At 45.2% G+C, this 19,888-nt stretch overlaps 1 protein-coding gene across 1 annotated transcript in view; it reads right to left on the bottom strand.

Annotated features, from left to right (window-relative positions):
- Positions 1 to 453: 453 nt before the first annotated feature.
- The window catches only part of ADCYAP1R1 (ADCYAP receptor type I), a gene marked incomplete at both ends in the record, with an annotated part of 65,381 nt that continues 45,946 nt past the window's right edge, over positions 454 to 19,888 (bottom strand). The window contains 7 exons of the mRNA XM_081345630.1: positions 454 to 642; positions 3,834 to 3,875; positions 5,872 to 6,001; positions 8,417 to 8,500; positions 15,629 to 15,720; positions 17,486 to 17,555; positions 19,162 to 19,222. Of these exons, the coding sequence (XP_081201756.1) occupies positions 454 to 642; positions 3,834 to 3,875; positions 5,872 to 6,001; positions 8,417 to 8,500; positions 15,629 to 15,720; positions 17,486 to 17,555; positions 19,162 to 19,222 (668 nt within the window). The remainder of the gene's footprint in view (positions 643 to 3,833; positions 3,876 to 5,871; positions 6,002 to 8,416; positions 8,501 to 15,628; positions 15,721 to 17,485; positions 17,556 to 19,161; positions 19,223 to 19,888) is intronic.

The following is a 19,888-nucleotide window of genomic DNA, read 5'->3' as shown; positions in this document are numbered from 1 at the left end:
CCCAAGATGGTGGGATCAGAAGTGTTTGGACGTGAGGCACAGACAACCCAACTTCATGAGATGTTAACGCACGGCCCACATCTTGGAGAACCCAAAAATTTGTCAATGGTACCAGGGAAATGAAGAATGGGAGGCAATGGGAGGGTTTGAGCTCTTGGGACCAAGAAAAGGTGGATCGAGGTGGTTCTGGTCTGGAGAACCTCGTTCCTCCAGATGGAACCACTTTGTGGATCTTCTCTTCCACCCATCAGAGATGACAAAGCTCCAGAACTCCAGAAACTTTCCATCAAAGGGAGGTGGATTTGTTTTTGTTTTGTAAAAAAGGCAGATGGACGTAACAGCCCGAACGCTACCATACTTAGGACTAATTTTCGTGGTGTCCAAAGTAGGGTTCATCATTCTTTCTCTCTTTGGGAGGGTGTGGTGGGAGACGACGCGGGGGTTCTTATGGGCTCATGTGGCCAAGTTCTCGGCGTTGACGCTGGACATCCGGATCTGTGAACTGCTCTTGCTCAAGATAGACAGTTGAGTCCCCCCGTTGACGCCGCTGCTCGCCAGGGAGGGATGGCGGTGTTTGAAATCCACAGCAAAATAACGGTTGACTTTCCAGCTCCGCCATTTTCTTTTGATTTCGGATTGCACCTTGAGGGAGAAACTTTAAGAGGTCATTTTTTTTTAATGTACTCAGACGCCGGGGGGACATGATGCTCATACACATACTTTCAACATGTAAGAAGAAAAAGATGTGGGGTTGTTGAGCCGGGGGTTTGCAGAAGGACCTAAGGAGGAGGAGGAGAAGAAAGGGGATATCCCTGATGGAGCTCCTCAGCCTGGTTGAATCCCCGCTCTCAAACTGGAGTGAACTGAGGAAGAAGGAAGGGTTGACCAATTATTTATAACTCAGGGTTTAACTGTGGGATCCTTGGTGGTCTCTGAGCTCGGGGGGGGGGGGTTCTTGCAGATGTTTCATGATTCAACTAGGTAACCTCATCAGGGCTAAAAGGGAGGGAGTGGGGTTTGTGGCGAGGAGGAGGAGGAGGAAAATCACTGCGGGGTCTTTGGTGCTCTTGGAGCTGGGTGATTTTCTTGCAGACATTTCATGACCCAACTAGGGAACGTCATCAGTGCTATTGGAGAAGCCAGAACACCACTCCCTTCTAGCACTGATGACGTTACCTAATTGGCTCATGAAACGTCTGCAAGAAAACCACCAAGCTCAGAGACCACCAAGGATCCCACACTCTCCTGCTCTTCTTCCTCCTCCTCCTCCTCACCCTCCTCCTCCTCCTCCTCCTCTGCTCTACAAACCCACACCCTTCTAACACTGATGATATGACCTAGTTGGGTAATGAGACATCTTCAAGAAAACAACCCAGCTCAGAGAGCATTGAGTCCCTCTCCTCCTCCTCCTCCTCCTCCTCCTCCTCCTCCTCCTCCTCCTCCTCCTCCTCCTCCTCCTCTTCCCATTCTTCTTCTCCTCCTCCTTCCCACAAGCTGCTGGAACAGGCTGGCTAGTGCGCACACGCCTGCATGCGCTCACATCCCCACTTGCACTAGCTCTGATGCTGCTACGAAAATGGGGCAGTGCTAGCGAATGTCACGTGGGTGCTAGCAGCACCCCATTTGCATCGCACGTGCTCACGGCCTCATTCGTGTGTGCGTTCATGCGCACATGCGTAAAGTGCACTCCCCACCCTTTCCCTCCGGTCAGCCGACTGAGAAAGGTTGGGGACCTCTGCTTTACCCCATCAACCCTACCACCCTGGATCGTTTTGCCAACCTGAATTCATCTCCACACCATCCATTCACCTGACCACCATGAGTCTTTGTCAAGGATGAGGTCTGAGTGCGGTTATAGGTAGTCCTCGACTTACAGCCATTTGTTTAGTGACCGTTTGAACTTAGAACGGTACTGGAAAAAAATAACTTAGGTAGAGGATGGGAGTGGAAGCCTCAATGACTCTCAGAAAGAGCACTAACGATCAGATGACTGCAAGGAATATAAATCCTTCTCTCCTCCACCATTCAGTCAGAAGTGAGGAAGCTTCTTGGATGAGAAGCGAAATGTCTTCAAAATAAAACAAGAAAGTCCAGTCACCTCTTAAAAAAGCACCCCTGGGATCCCCTCCAAAAGAAACACGGAGGGGATGAATTACACATGAGTAGGGAACTTTCTTGCGTGCCACACAGGGTTCTTGCAGGGAAAAATAGGAAGAGGGGCCAGACTTATTTCGAAAAAGGATATCACTCTCACAAATGATAATAGGGTGCCAAAAAAACAACAACACCTCAACACCATTTCCACCAGGATCCAGAGTAAATGGGGGTGCTTTGATGCTAATGCAGGTAGTCCTCAACATACGACCAAAATTGAACCCAAAATTTCTGTTGCTAAGCGAGACAGTTGTTAAGTGATTTTTGCTCCAGTTTATGACCTTTCTTGCCCCGGTGGTTAAGTGAATCACTGCAATTGTTAAGTTAGTCACACAGTTGTTAAGCGAATCTGGCCTCCCCGTTGATTTTGCTCGTCAGAAGGTCACAAAAGGGGATCACGTGACCCCAGGACCTTGCAGCTGTCATAAATACAGGCCAGTTGCCAAGCCTCTGAATACTGATTATGTGACTCTAGGAATGCTGCAACGGGTTGTAAGTGTGAAAAATGGTCATAAGTCACTTTTTTCAGTGCCGTTGTAATGTTGAATGGTCGCTAAATAAAATGTTGTAACTTGAGGACTACCTGTATTCACAGAGGGAGAAATGTTAGCTTGAATTGGACTCTGTCTAATGCAGTCTTTTTTTTTTAAACTCGGCCCTTTAAGAAAGGTGGACTACAATTCCCAGATTCCCCCAGCCAGCATGCCTCTCATTCCAGACACAGCTCTGTGTGTGTGTGTGTGTGTGTGTGTGTGTGTGTGTGTGTGTGTGTGTGTGTGTGTGTGTGATAGTAATGGATAAGGCTTTTCCCCACCACTCCCCATCTTTTTTACACAGGAACAAAGAGGTAGTCCTCAACTTACGATCACTTCAGGAGCAGAATTTCTAGGCAAAGCGGCTGTTAAGACAGTCACAATCAATTTTATGCCTTTTTTTTGTTACAGTTATTCAGTTATGCCAGGGGTCTTCAAATCTGGTCCTTTTATGACTTGTGGACTTCAACTCCCAGAATTCCTCAGCCAGGAACGCTGGCTGAGGAATTCTGGGAGTTGAAGTCCACAAGTCATAAAAAGGTCAAGTTTGAATACCCCTGAGTTATGGAGTTGTTAAGTCAATCATGAGATCATTAACTGAATCCGGCTTCTCCCATGGTCGGAAGCCAACTGGGAAGGTGGCCAATAGTGATCACATGACCCCAGGATCCTGCAACCGTCATAAATACATGCCAGTTGCCAAGCATCCAAATTTGGATCACATGATCCTTGACTTATGACCACAAATGGGATAAAAGCTTCTGTTGATAAGCAAAGTTGTTGTTAAATGAATCATACCTGAATTTACAACCTTTCTGACACGGTTTTTAAACAAATCACTGCAGTTGTTAAGTTAATCAGAGTCACTAAGTGAATCCAGCTTCCCCCATTGACAGTGCTCCTTGGAGAGTAGCAAATGGTGGTCAGATGACCCTGGAATTATGCCAAGTGTCCAAATTTTGATCACTTGATTGTGCTGCAATGGTCGTAAGTGCGAGGACCAGTCATAAGCCTATTTTTTTCAGCACCGTTGTCATTTTGAACAGTCGCGAAACACATCATTGTAAATCGAGGACTACCTGGAATTACAAAGCTAGCATTTCAAAACACCATCAACATTTTCTTAAAAACAGAAACAAAACTCACCTCCCCATTCAAAAAGCAATAGAGCACAGCGACCACAAATCCCTGAAATAGAAACAAAAGAAAAAATTTTCGGGGATAGTGAAAACTGACAGCCATTATTCGTTAATGTGAACCCTACACTTAATACGGACGTGGCAAGAATACTCTTGGTTGCATTTTCAAGCAATCCTGATTTGTCTTCACTTCCTGGAGAGACTGGGAACTTTTCTTTAAGAGAATAACAGAAATGGAAGGGACCTTGGAGGTCTTCTAGTCCACAGGTCTGCAACCCGCGGCTCCGGAGCCGCATGTGGCTCTTTCAGCCGTCTCCTGCGGCTCCCAGTCCTCTGCCATGTGCAGTCCAAAAAAAAAAAAAAGTGGGACTAAAAAAGTTCAACCAACCAATTCAAATATGCAGGGTAGGTGCATATCTCACCTTGGCTCCACTCTTCAGTCAAACCCTGTTCTGCGCATGTGCGCATGTATGCGCATGTGCACACATTTTTTGCGGCTCCCAGTTTTTCCTTTTGTGAGGGAACCGGTTCCGAGTGGCTCTTTCACTGTTTCAGGTTGCTGACCCCTGTTCTAGTCCAACCCCCTATTCAAGCAGGAAACCCTATACCAGCATGCCTGACTGAGGGATTCTGGGAGTTGAGGTCCACAAGCAGGGGTCTTCAAACGTGGCCCTTTTATGCCTTGTGGACTTCAACTCCCAGAATTCCTCAGCCAGCGTGCCTGATTGAGGAATTCTGGGAGTTGAGGTCCACAAGCAGGGGTCTTCAAACCTGGCCCTTTTATGCCTTGTGGACTTCAACTCCCAGAATTCCTCAGCCAGCGTGCCTGATTGAGGAATTCTGGGAGTTGAGGTCCACAAGCAGGGGTCTTCAAACCTGGCCCTTTTATGCCTTGTGGACTTCAACTCCCAGAATTCCCTAGCCAGCGTGCCTGACTGAGGAATTCTGGGAGTTGAGGTCCATAAGCAGGGGTCTTCAAACCTGGCCCTTTTATGCCTTGTGGACTTCAACTCCCAGAATTCCCTAGCCAGCGTGCCAGACTGAGGAATTCTGGGAGTTGAGGTCCACAAGCAGGGGTCTTCACACCTGGCCCTTTTATGCCTTGTGGACTTCAACTCCCAGAATTCCCTAGCCAGCGTGCCTGACTGAGGAATTCTGGGAGTTGAGGTCCACAAGCAGGGGTTTTCAAACTTGGCCCTTTTATGACTTGTGGACTTCAACTCCCAGAATTCCCCAGTCTGGCTGAGGAATTCTGGGAGTTGAAGCCCACAAGTCATAAGAGGGCCAAGTTTGAAGACCCCTGCCCTATTCCATTTCAGACAAATGGCTGTCCAATTTCCAAAGCCAGTGGGGGCGGAAGGGGTCAGGGAGGGCGGGGAGACATAGATTTATAATGTAGACATGCAAAGGGACCAAGGGCTTACTAAAAAGTTGAAGGAACACGTTGGTGAGCAACCAGGAAATTGTGAGATGCTTTCTAGGATATGGGTAGATAAATGGCATGGAAAACTACCAGTCAGAATGAGGGAATCTACTGAGTTATTGAAAATTAAAGTCAGGTAGCTTAGACCAATGTGTCTTGGACTTGGCCGCTTTAAGAGGGGACGACTTCAATTCCCAGAATTCCCCAGCCATCACAATTTAAGTTGGATGAACTTCAATTCCCAAAATTCCCCAGCCAGGGGATGGGTGGACTTCAACTCCCAGAATCCCCCAGCCTGCATGCTTTGAGATGGGTGGACTTCAACTCCCAGAATCCCCTAGCCAGCATGCTTTGAGATGGGTGGACTTCAACTCCCAGAATCCCCCAGCCTGCATTCTTTAAGAGGGGAGGACTTCAACTCCCAGAATTCCCCAGCCAGCATGCTAACCAGGGAACTCTGGGAGTTGAAGTGCACACAACTTCAAGTTGCTGAGGTAGAAAAATATTGGCTTATATAATCATCTCCCCTTCAGCTTTTCTTCCGTGGGGTGCTTGAATGGGGAGGGGGGAAGAGGGGGAGAGGGGGAGGGGGAGAGATTCAATTTAGAATTACATAACTCACCTGGAAAGAGCCCAACCCCAGTTCAAAAACTAAGCGTTCCCTTTTGCTGACATTCTCTGGATAAAAGGCAAACACCGTGTAGTGAATCCCAAAGAGCGGGATGAGTAACAAGGTGGATCGGGCCAACCGCCTGTGGAGATAAACCAAACAGCAAAAGTTACATGTCCTGATAGAATCCAGGATTTTTTCTGATCTCCTGTGATCAAGGGCTGGAAAAAATCAACTTGAATTTTCCGTTTCATCTCAGGGACCCCATAACAATGTTGGGGGGGGGGTCCTTGGTGGTTTTCTTGCAGACGTTTCATGACCTAATGAGGCAACATCATCAGTGCTAGAAGCCTGCTCCCTTCCAACACAGATGATGTTGCCTAATTGGGTCATGAGATGCCTGCAGGAAAACAACCAAACTCAAAGGACACTAAGGACCCCCAGTCTTCCTCCTCCCCCTCCTCCTCTCTGCAAACCCCACTCCCTTCTAGCACAGATGATGTTACCTAGTTGGGTCATGAAATGTTTGCAAGAAATGATGCTCATACACATACTTTCAACATGTAAGAAGAAAAAGATGCGGGGGTTTGCAGAAGGACCTAAGGAGGAGGAGGAGAAGAAAGGGGAACATCCCTGATGCAGCTCCTCAGCCTGGTTGAATCCCCGCCCTCAAACTGGAGTGAACTGAGGAAGGAAGGGTTGACCAATTATTTATAACTCAGGGTTTAACTGTGGGATCCTTGGTGGTCTCTGAGCTGGGGGGGGGGTTTCTTGCAGATGTTTCATGATTCAACTAGGTAACCTCATCAGGGCTAAAAGGGAGGGAGTGCGGTTTGTGGCGAGGAGGAGGAGGAGGAGGAGGAGGAGGAGGAGGAGGAGGAGGAGGAGGAGGAGGAGGAGGAGGAGGAGGAGGAAAATGACTGCGGGGTCTTTGGTGGCCTCTGAGCTTGGTGGTTTTCTTGCAGACATTTCATGACCCAACTAGGGAACATCATCAGTGCTACTGGAGAAGCCAGAACTCCACTCCCTTCTAGCACTGATGATGTTCCCTAGTTGGGTCATGAAATGTTTGCAAGAAAACAACCATGGTCAGAAAGCACCAAGGAGAGTCTTCTCCTTCTCCTTCTTCTCCTTCTCCTCCTCCTCCTCCTCTTCCTCCTCCTCCTCCTCCTCCTCCTCCTCCTCCTCCTCCTCCTCCTCCTTGATAAGTGAATCACTGCAGTTGCTAAGTAATATGGATGTTAAGTGAATCTGCCTCCCCCCCTTCCCCCTAACCCTGACTTTGCAAAAGGGGATCACGTGATCCCGGGATGCTGCAACCGTCATAAGTATGGACCAGTAGCCAAGCATCCGAATTTTGTTGACATGACTGTGGGGATCCTGCAACGGTCGTAAGTGTGAAAAACGGTCATAATCACTTTTTTCAGTGACGTCGTAACTTTGAAGAGTCACTAAGTGAATTGTTGTAAGTTGAGGACCACCTATAGTCCCCATCTTATAATCATACTTGAGCCCAGAATTAGAGTTGCAAGTCCTGCCAGTTGCTAAGCAACTCACGACATGACCACAGCCAATTTTACGAGCAAGCAAAAGCAGGGATCGTTAAATGAACATGGTGGTCATTAAGCAAATGCATTGCCCAAAGTGGGTGTTTTTTTTTGCTGAAAACTAGTTCCCAGCAAACCAAATAAAAAATTGTTAATTGTGGTCAGGTGTCCCGTGGGATACTGCAAATGGTGGTAAATGCAGGCTTCGTGCCCAAAATGCTAGGAATCCTGGGAGGTCCATTGTAAGTGTGACCAGTCGTAAATTGAAGATTACCTGGAAATGAAACTTCACTTATTTTATGAGGAAAAACTAACACGGCTGTGTGGAAACTTGTAGATCTGTCACTACTGTAAAACATCACACCAGAAAGACCCTGTTGCTACTATACAGTGACTTCAGGACGCTGCAGAGTTGTTACCTCTATAGTCCTTGACTTACGACCACAATTGTTCCCGGAATTTCCACTGCCAAGCTATTAAGTGAATTTTGCTCCATTTTACGACCTTTCTTGCCACGGTTGTTAAGGGAATCACTGCAGTTATTAAATGAGTGACACGGTTGTTAAGTGAATCTGGCTTCCCCCATTGACTTTGCTTCTCAGAAGGTCGCAAAAGGGGATCACGTGACCCTGGGACAGTATGGAACAGTTGCCAAGCGTCCAAATTTTGATCACATGACCGCAGGGATGCTACAATGGTCGTAAGTGTGAAAAACGGTCCTAAATCACTTTTTTCGGCACTGTTGCAACTTGGAAAGGTTACTAAATGAATGGTTGTAAGTCGAGGACTTATTTTAATTCGATGGATTGAGACATTGGCACATTTTTCGATGCAGGACGTTCAGCTCCTCGACAGCAAGGCTGTCAGCGACAAAAAGCACACAACAAAACAAAGCAAGACAGCATGCAGTGCCCTGAGGTTACATCAGCCGGAGCTCACAAACCGCACTCCACGTTTTAAGCAGCATGCGTCAAAACACAGACATTGCTCACGGGATTGCGCACACTTACAGGGTGATGATGGATAGTTCAGCCATCCTACAAGAATGCTGGTTAGTCCTGTCGGACTTACAGTAGCATTTCTGAACGCAGCTGCTGAGTGTGGGACGAGGTCAGCCAAAGAAAACACAAAACAAAGAAATTTTTTTTGCTTTTTTCTCTTTAGGTTCATCAGATCAAGGACAAGAAGTCCGTCGGTTTTAAATAAGGAGAACCGAACCGCCCCATCCTCAAAAAAACGATCAATTAATTAATCAATAAAACTGATCGGCAGATGCAAAAACGATGCAGAAAGCCATGAGAAAACAAGACGTCATATTGTGTGACGCTATAACACACAAGCAGGCAACATCAAGCAGATGGAACAAACAATGATTGCGGGTGATAAGAGTATCCAGATCTTAAACCACAATGATGGGGGGGGGAGAAAGTGCTTAAATAGGGGGGAAAAAAAGATGGGAAAGAATTTTGCTGACGTTTCAGTGTAGAAAAAGCCACAACTGTACAGGTAGTCCTCGACTTACAACAATTCATTTTGTGACTGTTCAAAGTAACAAAGCAGTGAAAAAAGTGACTTAGGACCGTTTTTCACACTTACAACCCACTGCAGCATCCCCGTGGTCACATGATCGAAATTCGGATGCTTGGCAACTGACTCCTATTTATGACGGTCACAGCGTCCCAGGGTCACGTGATCCCCTTTTGTGACTTCTGACAAGCAAAGTCAATGGGGGAAGCCAGATTCACTTAACAACCCGTGCAGTGATTCATTTTACAAACTCTGGCAAGAAAAGTAAAAAAAAATGGGGCAACCTTCATTTAATTAATGTTTCACTTAGCAACAGAAATTTTTGGCTCAATTGTGGTTGTAAGTTAAGGACTACCTACATTGCTGTCAAACATTCAATGGAGGTCGTGAACGCCAATATAGGAATATTGCTAAATGTTCGTGAAAACTCTGAATACATGAGATTTAGGTTCGAGCAGCCTCAATGATGTCAGCCTTACAAGGTAGACCAGACTATAAGAACAACTAGATAATAGTAATAAAGTTGGAAGGAACCTTAGAGGTCATCTAGTCCAACCCTCTGCTCAGGCAGGAAACCCTATACCAGTTATGGCGAACCTTTTACAGACTGAGTGTCCAAACTGCAACCCAAAACCCACTTATATATTATCGGGTGCCGGGTGGACGTGGCTCATTGGGAGGGCGTGGCCCATTGGGGGGTGGGGTATGGCTGCGGTGGTAACGGCAGACTGGGCGGGACTAAAAAGTCCAATCAATCAATTCCAACTTTGTAAGATCTTTTTTTTTTCCTGTGAGAAGTTGAAATTGATTGATTGATTGAACTTTTTTTTTTTTTTGCACACGGAGGTGGAGGCCTAAAGTTGAAAAAGTTTTATAAAACCCAGCTGAAGGCTGGGGTGACGGCGTGCGTGCCCATAGAGAGGGCTCTGCGTGCCACCTTAACATTTAGGTATGAGCCAGCCGTGTGTGGCAGCTGCCAAAAGGGCCAACGCAGTCCTAAGTTGCATCAACAGAAGGATAGCATCAAGATAACTGACATTGCCACTTTATACTGCCTTGGTAAGCCCACGCTTGGAAAACTGCATCCAGTTTTCATCACCACACTGTAAAAAAAGGTGTTGAGACTCTGGAAAGAGTGCAGAGAAGAGCAACTAAGATGATCAGGGGACTGGAGGCTAAAACAAACGAAGAACGGTTGCTGGAATTGAGTATGTCTAATTGAATGAAGAGAAGGACGAGGGGTGACATGATAGCAGTCTTCCAATATTTGAGGGGCTGCCCCAAAGAAGAAAGGGGACAACCTGTTCTCCAAAGCACCAGACAGTGGGACAAAAGAAGCACAGGATGGAAATTCGTCATGGAGAGAAGCAACATAGAACTAAGGAGAAATTTCTTGACAGAACAATTAATTATGGATTGCCACCACAAGTTGGGGGTGCTCTAACACCAGAGGTTTTTAAGAAGAGATTGCACAATGGCGCATGAACAGGGGGCTGGACTAGAAGACCGCCAAGGTCCCTTACAACTCTTGTTATTCTGTGGTCATTCTGTTTTCGTTTTTCTGTCATTCTCTTTTGGGTGCTCCATCGCTGCAGCTCTTCAAGACGAGATTGGACAAACTAGGGGGGCCTTCGCCCAGGTTCGCCTGGTGCGCCAGTTGCGGCCCTATCTTAGCCGGGATGATTTGTGCACGGTCACTCATGCGCTCGTGTCCTCTCGTCTGGACTACTGCAACGCTCTCTACATGGGGCTGCCCTTGAGGACCACCCGGAAGCTCCAACTGGTACAGAATGCAGCCGCGAGAGTGGTGTTGGGAGTTTCCCGATACTCCCACGTTACACCTCTGCTCCGTGAGCTGCATTGGTTGCCAGTTGTCTTCCGGGTGAGATTCAAGGTACTGGTAACGGTGTTCAAAGCCCTCCATGGCATGGGGCCGGAGTACCTCAGGGAACATCTGCTGCCGGCATCAAGCTCCCTGCGCCCTGTGCGTTCCCACAGAGAGGGCCTCCTCAGGGTGCCACCGATCAGAGAATGTCGATTGGTGGCCCCCAGGGGGAGGGCATTCTCAGTGGGCGCTCCGGAGCTGTGGAATCAGCTACCGGTAGAGCTCCGGATGGCGCCCGATCTTCGCTCCTTTCGTCGCGATCTCAAGACATTTTTGTTTGTACAAGCTGGCCTAGCCTGATGGGGATCGGTGGGGTTGTTTTATCTTTGGTCTTTTAATTTTATCTTGGGGTTTTTTAGAATTGTACTTCTATTGTTTTTAACTAGGGCAATTGTTTAATCTCTTTTTAATGTTTGTATTTGCTATTTTATTCTGCCCTGTGAACCGCCCTGAGTCCTCAGGGAGAAGGGCGGTATATAAATGTTATTAAATTAAATTAAATTAAATTAAAAATGGTATAGGGTCTCCTGCATGAGCCGAGGGTTGGACTAGAAGACCTCCAAGGTCCCTTCCAACTCTGTCAGTCTGTAATTCTCTAAAACAGGGGTGTCAAACTCAATTTCACGGAGGGCCGCATCAGCATTGCGGTTGCCCTCAGGGGGCCGGGTGGGTATGGCCAGGGTGGATGTGGCCTACTGGGTGGGCGTGGCTAGAGTGCGTATGACCTGCTGGGTGGGCGTGGCCAGCTCTACATCGTTCGCATCAAGGGTGCCTATGGGGGCCTGGGCAGGAGTGGGACAGATCTGAGGGTCTCTGGCAGAAGGAGGGTCTCTGGGCCAGGGCCAAGGCAGAGGGGACCGTTCCCTCACTGTTTCCAGGATGGCTTCACGGGCCGCATGAAACCACTTCGCGGGCCGGATCCGGCCCCCGGGCCTTGTGTTTGACACGTCTGCTCTAAAACATCCTCTATCGACCAGATTTCTCTAGCAACAAGCTTCTGCACTGCTCCAGATGTTAATATTCTACCTATTCTCCTGCTTTGCTGACGATGAACCATTAACCCTGACATTTAGAGGAAATAAGCACTCAGCGCTTGCAGTTCGCCCTAATGGAAATCGTCCATCAAAATCACAAGGATAGAAAACCACGCTTATAAAACATTAGGAATTGAGTAAACTACATCCGCCCAACAGGAAGAAAAGACTCGTCAACAAGTACAGGAAGTCTTCAACTTACAACACTTCATTTAGTGACCATTTGAAGTTACAACGGCACTGAAAAAAATGGCCATTTTTCACACTTATGACCATTGCAGCATCCGCATGGCCAACAGGATCAAAATTCAGGTGCTTGGCAACTGACTCATATTTATGACGGTCTCCCAGGGTCACGTGATCTCCTTTTGTGACCTTCTGGCAAGCAAAGTCAATGGGAGAAGCCGGATTCACTTAACAACCGTGTTACTAATTTATCAACTGCAGTGTTTTGCTTAACAACTGTGGCAAGAGAGGACGTAAAGTGGGGCAAAATTTACTTAACAAAATTCACTTAGCAATAGAAATTTGGGGCTCAATTATTTAGTAAAGGACTAGCTGTACTAAAGTATCTGAAATGACAAATTCTTATATTTTTATGCCACGGTAGCCATTAATTCAGCATTCATAAAATTTCAAAACACCCTTTTTTTAAGTGGCCTGTTGATCTGAGTTGATGTTTTAGCACCCGGCTGATTTTACCTTCTGTTACTCTGAATGGTTCAATGAGTTGAAGGTTCATTTCTACACTGGTTCTTTGACTTCCTTTTAATTAATTCCCCAGAATCAATTAATTGCGGTAGAAATAACCGTTGAGGAAATGATTAAATAATGAAGGATAAAGCGTTCAGTTGATTGGTATGGATTTTGTTCCTAGAATCTCTGAAGGAGGCATCTGACTTTACTGGGGGGGGGGGGGAAATCACTCATCTTAAAATGAAATTCTAAATGGTTTATGTTTCTCCCAAATCCCATCATTTTTGGGGGAGAGGTGGAACTAAATGACATGCAGCACAAATGGCCAGCCTCAAATTATCATATTTTAGACACATTATATGAAAATCTATTTCTCTGGAGAAGGCTCTGATGCTGGGAATGAGGTAAGGGAATAGAATATCAGAAGAACAGAGTTGTTAGGGACCTTGGAGGTCTTCTAGTCTAACCCCCAGCTCAAACAGGAGACCCTGTACTTACTATTCCAGACAAATGGTTGCCCAATCTTTTCTTAAAAGCCTCCAGTGATGGAGCACCCATAACGTCTGGAAGCAAGCCATCCCACTGGTTAATTGTTCTCACTGGTAGGAAAGTTGTAGGTTGCTTCTCTCGTTGATGAACCCAAAGGTGCTTTTTCAAGAGGCAACTGGACTCTTTGTTTTTCCTTGAAGATGTTTCACTTCTCCTCCAAGAAGCTTCTTCAGTTCTCTTCTCCCTAGACATCTCTCCTTGATACACTTCCACCCATTACTTCTTGTTCTGTCCGCAGGTGCTTTGGAGAAGAGGAGGGGAGGATGACCAGCAGCAACATGGAAGGAGGCACCATTAGAAGACTTGAAGAACAAGGCTGGAGACAGATGGTCATGGAGAAAATCTACTGTGAGATTATTAAGAGTTGACATCAACTTGATGCTTTGGTTCAACCAACCAATGTGAAAATTCATCTCACTCGAGGAGTCCATGATGTTTGGAAGAGTGGAAGGAAAGAGAAGAAGAAGATGACCAGAAACAAGGTGGATGGACATAAGTTGTCTCTGCACCTGTTACTTCTTGTCCTGCCTTCAGGTGCTTTGGAGAAGAGAAGAAGAGAAGGAAGGTCAGTAGCAAGGAGATGTGGGTGTCATTAGAAGACTTCAAAGACCAGGTTGGTGGTGGTGCATGAAGTCCATGATGTTTGGAAGGGTGGAAGGAAAGAGAAGAAGAGGAGGATTAGCAGCAAAGTGGATGGGGGCACCATTGGGAGATTTGAAGGACCAGGTTGGAGAAAGGTAGTCATGCAGAAAATCCATCTGACTGCTAAGAGTTGACATCAACTTTATGCTTCAGTTCAACCAACCAATGAATCAATGCAAAGACTCATCTTGCTTGAGAAGTCTATGATGTTTGGAACGAGGGAAGGAAAGAGAAGAAAAGGACGACTGGCTAGCGAGGTGGATGGACACCGTAGTGATCTCTGTGTCCTTTAAACTTCCACCCATTACTTCTTGTCATGTCCTCAGTTGTTTTGGAGAACAGAAGAAGAGAAGAAGAGGATGACTAGCAGCAAGGAGATGTGGATACCATTAGAAGACTTGAAGGACCAGGTTGGTGACAGTCCATAAAGTCCATAATGTTTGGAAGAGGGAAAGGAAAGAGAAGAAGAGGGTGACCAACAACAAACTGGATGAACAGGTTGGTGATCTTTGCACCCTTTCAAGATCTGAAGAACCAGGTTTGTGAAGAGATGCTCCTGGAGAACATCTACGTATAGGGTTGCTAAAAGTCAATATTGACCTGATGGAACATAAATCAATCAAATAAGGAACCAATTCTCATAGTTATTCTGAAACAGAGCTGCAAAAAATCATTGATGGGGATGTTCTATCTACAGCTGTGGCCACCAGCATGGAAGAAGAAGAAGAAGAAGCAGGGGTCGATTCTGATACTTGATAAACTACTGGAAAGTTCCTTTTTAGAAGCATCTGAAGATAGAGGAGCAGTCAAAAAAAGTCAACATGGTGGCTTTATCAGGACCTTTTAAAAAATATCTCCTCTGGGCTCTTTTACATGGATCATGAACATTGTACAATCTCTTGGTCATCAAGTTCTTCTTCATACATATATGGCCTTCCCAACTAGCAAACCCCAAAGATATCAAAGTAAAGGTAGTCCTCGACTTACAACCACAATTAAGCCCAAAATTTCTGTTGCTAAGAGAAACGGTTCTTGAGTTTTGCTCCATTTTTTGACTTTTCTTGCCAGAGTTGTTAAATGAATCGCTGCATCTGTAATCTCGAATGGTCACTAAATGAATGGTTAAAAGTCAAGGACTACCTGTATTTCTTAAGGCCACTGTCAACCAAAGAAGAAAGAAAGGAAGATTATGTTCATTTGGGGAGAGAATCTTAATTTTCCTTTTTCCAAATGCTGCTCTTTCAACAAAAACTGCTTTTCACCCAGAAATTCTGTCATTTGGTGGAAGTTGAAAAGAAAGGAACTTCCTTTCCATTGGCGAAGAACATGCAAAGTAAATCAACGATATAAGGCATGATTGATGCTTGCCATTGCTGTTGATTTTATTTATGCACTAAAGGGAACTTCTCTTCTCAAATAAACATAATCTTCCTTTCTTTTTCTCTCTCTCTGAGCATGACTGTTTTCTTGCAGACGTTTCAGGACCTAACTAGGTAATATCATCAGGGCTAGAAAGAAATAAGATTTGCTCTCTCCTCTCCCTTCTAGTTGGGTCATGAAACATCTGCAGGAAAGCAAGTCAAGTTCAGAGAACACCAAGGACCTCACAGTCCTCCTCCTCCTCCTCCTCCTCCTCCTCCTCCTCCTCCTCCTCCTCCTCCTCCTCCTCCTCCTCCTCCTCCTCCTCTCTGCAATCCCCACTCCCTTCTAGCCCTAACGAAGTTACTTAATTGGGTCATGAAACGTCTGCAAAGAAAACAATGAAGCTCAGAGAGCACCAAGGACCCCACAGTTCAACCCTCACCTACAAATATTCTCTTAATTTTCCCCCCCTGGGGGTATCTCAGAGTCAAAACTGTGGTGGTTTGAATATTTCACTGTATACTTACAAGTAGATACTGGATTCATTGCCCCCAATGTCTGGCGACTGGAGCTTCTGAACCAAGATGATGATGATGCCAACGAAAAGCAAAAAATTGATCTTGGAAGAGGGGAAAAAAAAAAGAAATGGATCAGCCAATGACAAAGAAATCCGAGTCTTCCAATTAAAAAAAGCAATGAATTTTCAGTCCAGCAAAACTCAATTTTTTGTTTGCAATCCACTGTTCGATAGCTAATGAAATAAAACATATAAGACTATCTGCAGCAGTTTCAGTATTGCAAAACAATCATTCCAGGCCACCCTCAACTTACATTAACCATTTAGTGATGGTTCAACATTACAAAGGCACTGGGAAAAGGGACTTCACATTTATGTCCATTGCAGCTTTCCCATCCAAATTCAGACAGTTGACAACTGACTCATATAAGGGTGGTTGCAGTGTCCTGGGGTCATATGATCCTGTTTTGTGACCTTCTGGTTGGCAAATCAATCGGGAAGCCAGATTCACTTAAGTAATTTGTTGCTAATTTAATAATCACAGTAATTCACTTATCAACTGTGGCAAGAAAAGTTGCGAAATGGAGCAAAATTCACTTAATAACTGTCTCACTTAGCCACAGAAATTTTGGACTCAATCATGGTCATAAGTTGAGGACTACCTGTATTTCCTAAGCTATGAAAAAAAAAGTGACTTACTCCTTATCTCCGCAGTTACGGCTGTTGCAAAATGCCCATGGTGGTGTGATCAAAATTCAGACACTTGGCAACTGATTCATATTTATGACGGTTGCATTGTCCCAGGGTCACGTGATCCCCTTTTGCAACCTTCTGACAAGCAAAGCCACTGGGGAAGCCAGATTCACTTAACAACTGTGGCAAGAAAGGTCATACAATGGGACTAAACTCACTTAACAACTGTCTCGCTTAGCAATAAAAATTTGGGATTTCTTTGATAATCTACCATCCATTGCTTCTTCTCCTGCCTTCAGGTGCTTTGCAGAACAGATTGACCCCCTCTTCTTGGTGGCAGCCCCTCAAATTTTGGAAGACTGCTATCATGTCACCCCTCATCCTTGTCTTCATTAGACTAGACATAATGCAATTCCTGCAACCGATCTTCGTATGTTTTAGCCTCCAGTCCCCTAATCATCTTTGTTGCTCTTTTCTGCACTCTTTCTAGAGTCTCAGCATCTGCTTTATATTGTGGTGGTGACCAAAACAGGATCCCCCATTTTTTCATATTGGTATCTGGATATAGATTTGATGTCAGTTACACGAAGGTTAGCAAACATGTGTAAGATTACAGTGGTTTCCCCCAGTGCTTTGCAAAGCTTGGTTCCAAAGTTGCAGATATGGAACAAAGAATCATAGGGTTGAAGCACTCACAACATCTGGAGGCAAGCTGTTCCATTGTTTAATTGTTCTAACTGTCGGGAAATTTCTCCTTAGTTCTAGGTTGCTTCTCTCCTTGACAAGTTTCCATCCGTTGCTTCTTGTTCTGCCTTCAGGTGCTTTGGAGAATAGCTTGACCCCCCCTCTTCTCTGTGGCAGCCCCTCAAAAATTGGAAGACTGCTATCATGTCACCCCTTCTCCTTCTTTTCATTAAACCTGACATTCCTGGTTCCCACAACCATTCATTGTATGTTTTAGTCTCCATTCCTCTAATCAACTTTGTTGCTCTTCTCTGCACTCTTTCAGCATCTTTTTTACGTTGTGGTGACCAAAACTGGATGAAAGCATTCCAAGTGTGGCCTTATCAGTGTGGTATAAAGTCACACCATAGATTTTAACCTTACTTAAGTGTGGATTCATGTTGAGCCGTGGCCAATGGCTGGACCATCCTCACATCCTAAATGGACTTACCATTATGGACGCCACAACTGGGCCTTTGATCACCCACCATAAAGCCGTGTTGTTGTTCATGTCCCAACATCTGATGGGAAAAGAAGAAAGGCAGTCAAGAGGATTTAGGAATAAAATTAAAATTGCCCACCCAAAACAAATACAGGGAGTCCTTGATTTACAGCCATTCATTTAGTAACAGTTCAAAGTTACAATGGCTCTGAAAAAAGTGACTTATGAGTAGTCCTCACACTTATGACTGTTGCAGCATCCCAAACGATCAAAATTTTATGATTTATGATTATTTATGATCGCAGCATCCTGCAGTCATTTGAGCATTTGTATCCTCCCCAGCCAGCTTCCCACAAGCAATGATGGAAGCCAGATTCACTTAACGGCCATGTGATTCACTTAGCAACCATGGCAAAAAACCCCTCACTTAACAACTGCCTTGCTTAGCAATGGAAATTCTGGCCTCAGTTATAAGCTGAGGATTACCTGTACATCTTAAAGGAAACATCACCTTCATTCTTTGAAGACTCACCTGATTTTTGGATACAGTATTAACTAAATTCTAATTCTTTTAATACAGGTAGTCCTCGACAGTTCATTTAGTGACCATTCAAAGTTATAATGTCACTTTAAAAAGTGATTTATGACCATTTTTCATACTTATGACCGATGCGGCATCCCCATGGTCAATTGATCAAAATTCAGATGTTTGGTAATTGACTCATACTTATGACGGTTGCAGCGTCCTAGGGTCACATGATTCCCCTTTTGTGACCTTCTGGCAAGCAGAGCTGGGTTCACTTAACAACCGTGGTACTAATTTTCCAACTGCAATCATTCACTTAACAACTGTGGCAAGAAAAGTCATAAAATGGGACAAAACTCACTTAACAAATGTCTCACTTAGCAACAGAAATTTTTGGCTCAGTTGTGGTCGTAAGTTGAGGATTATCTGTATTGATTAAAACTCAGCTAGTTCAAAGTGCAAATTTTAGGGATTCCTTGCCTTCTCATGTGTTTTACGCATCTGCTTCCTAGCTTCTTAAATCATGTAGAAAATGGAAAATAGTCACTCAGCACCGGTATCCAGATTATTCATTACAGGTTGTCCCCAACTTACGACTGGTCACTTAGTGACTGTTCCAAGTTATGTCCTCCCTAGAGCTATCTACGAGCTTGTTTCAAAGTTACAATGCCCAGGCCCCATGGTCACATGAGTGCATTTTGAGTAGTTAGCAACCAGCCCAAATTTATGGCTATTTGCAATCATGTGACCTCCATTTATGACACTTTTTTTTTGGATAAACCAGTGTTTAATTCCAATTTCCAGGAAAAAAACCAACCCTGCCCATTAGGTACAATGAGTTCACTTAAAGACCACACGGTTCCTTTAATGACCATTAAAAAAAAGGTGATCCTCTTTAACAACCAAGGCCTGCTGCAACTTACACCCATAATTCCAGACCCAATTAAAGTCATCGGTCAAGGGCTACCGGTATTCTATCTCTCTTTCTCCATATTAACACCACAACGGAGAGATTAACAAAGTCACAATCATTTGATTAACCAAAACTGATGGCAGTTGTGCATTCGTGACCTCCCCAAAGCCTGAAGGACAGTGTGCAAAACTTTGCCAGGTTTGTACCCACTGTGATGCCAAGGAAGAGGCGTGCCCTGCCACTTACCCAATGTTATCGAAGTGAAGCCGAAGGACAGCCCAGACTGTGACACAAATGGTCGGAGTTCCTGGAGGAGAGAAGAAAAAAGTGATGGTGCCTGGGACACCTGGATTTTCCCCTCTCAGAAATGGAATTTAGGTTGGCATTCACTGGCCTAATAACCATCACTGTTGTTGTTATTATTTACACACAGTCATCCAGGTAGGTTTGACTGGATCTGCTACTTCGGAGTAGGGGATCCTTCCCGAGGATCTAGAATAGCTACAGATAATGTGATGGCTAGCACAGGCAGTCCTCGACTTTTAACAATTGCCTTGCTTAGCTACGGAAATCCTGGGGCCCCAACTGTAAATTATTGTGGCGATAAATTGAGGACTACCTGTAATGAGTCTGCAATCCCTACTCACTTCTAGAACTAATAATGTAACCTAATTGGGTCATGAAACATTTGCTCAGAACATACCAAGGACTCCACAGTCCTCCTCCTCCTCCTCCTCCTCCTCCTCTACCTCTTCATAAACCTCACTTCCTCATAGCATGTTCTAACTTAGTTGGGTTAGAAAACATCTGCAAGAAATCACCAAGCTCAGAGAGCACCAAGGACTCCACAGTTCTTCTCCTTATCTCTCATTCTTTCCTCCTCCTCCTCCTCCTCCTCCTCCTCCTCTTCCTCCTCCTTCCTGCAAACCCCACTCTCTTCTAGCATTAATGATGTTCCCTAATTGGGTTGTGA

The sequence above is a fragment of the Vipera berus genome (assembly GCF_964194415.1).
Source record: "Vipera berus genome assembly, chromosome: Z".
Taxonomy (NCBI): Eukaryota; Metazoa; Chordata; class Lepidosauria; order Squamata; family Viperidae; genus Vipera; species Vipera berus.
The sequence above is the reverse complement of the archived record's forward strand: the minus strand, read 5'-3'. Positions and strand labels throughout refer to the sequence as shown.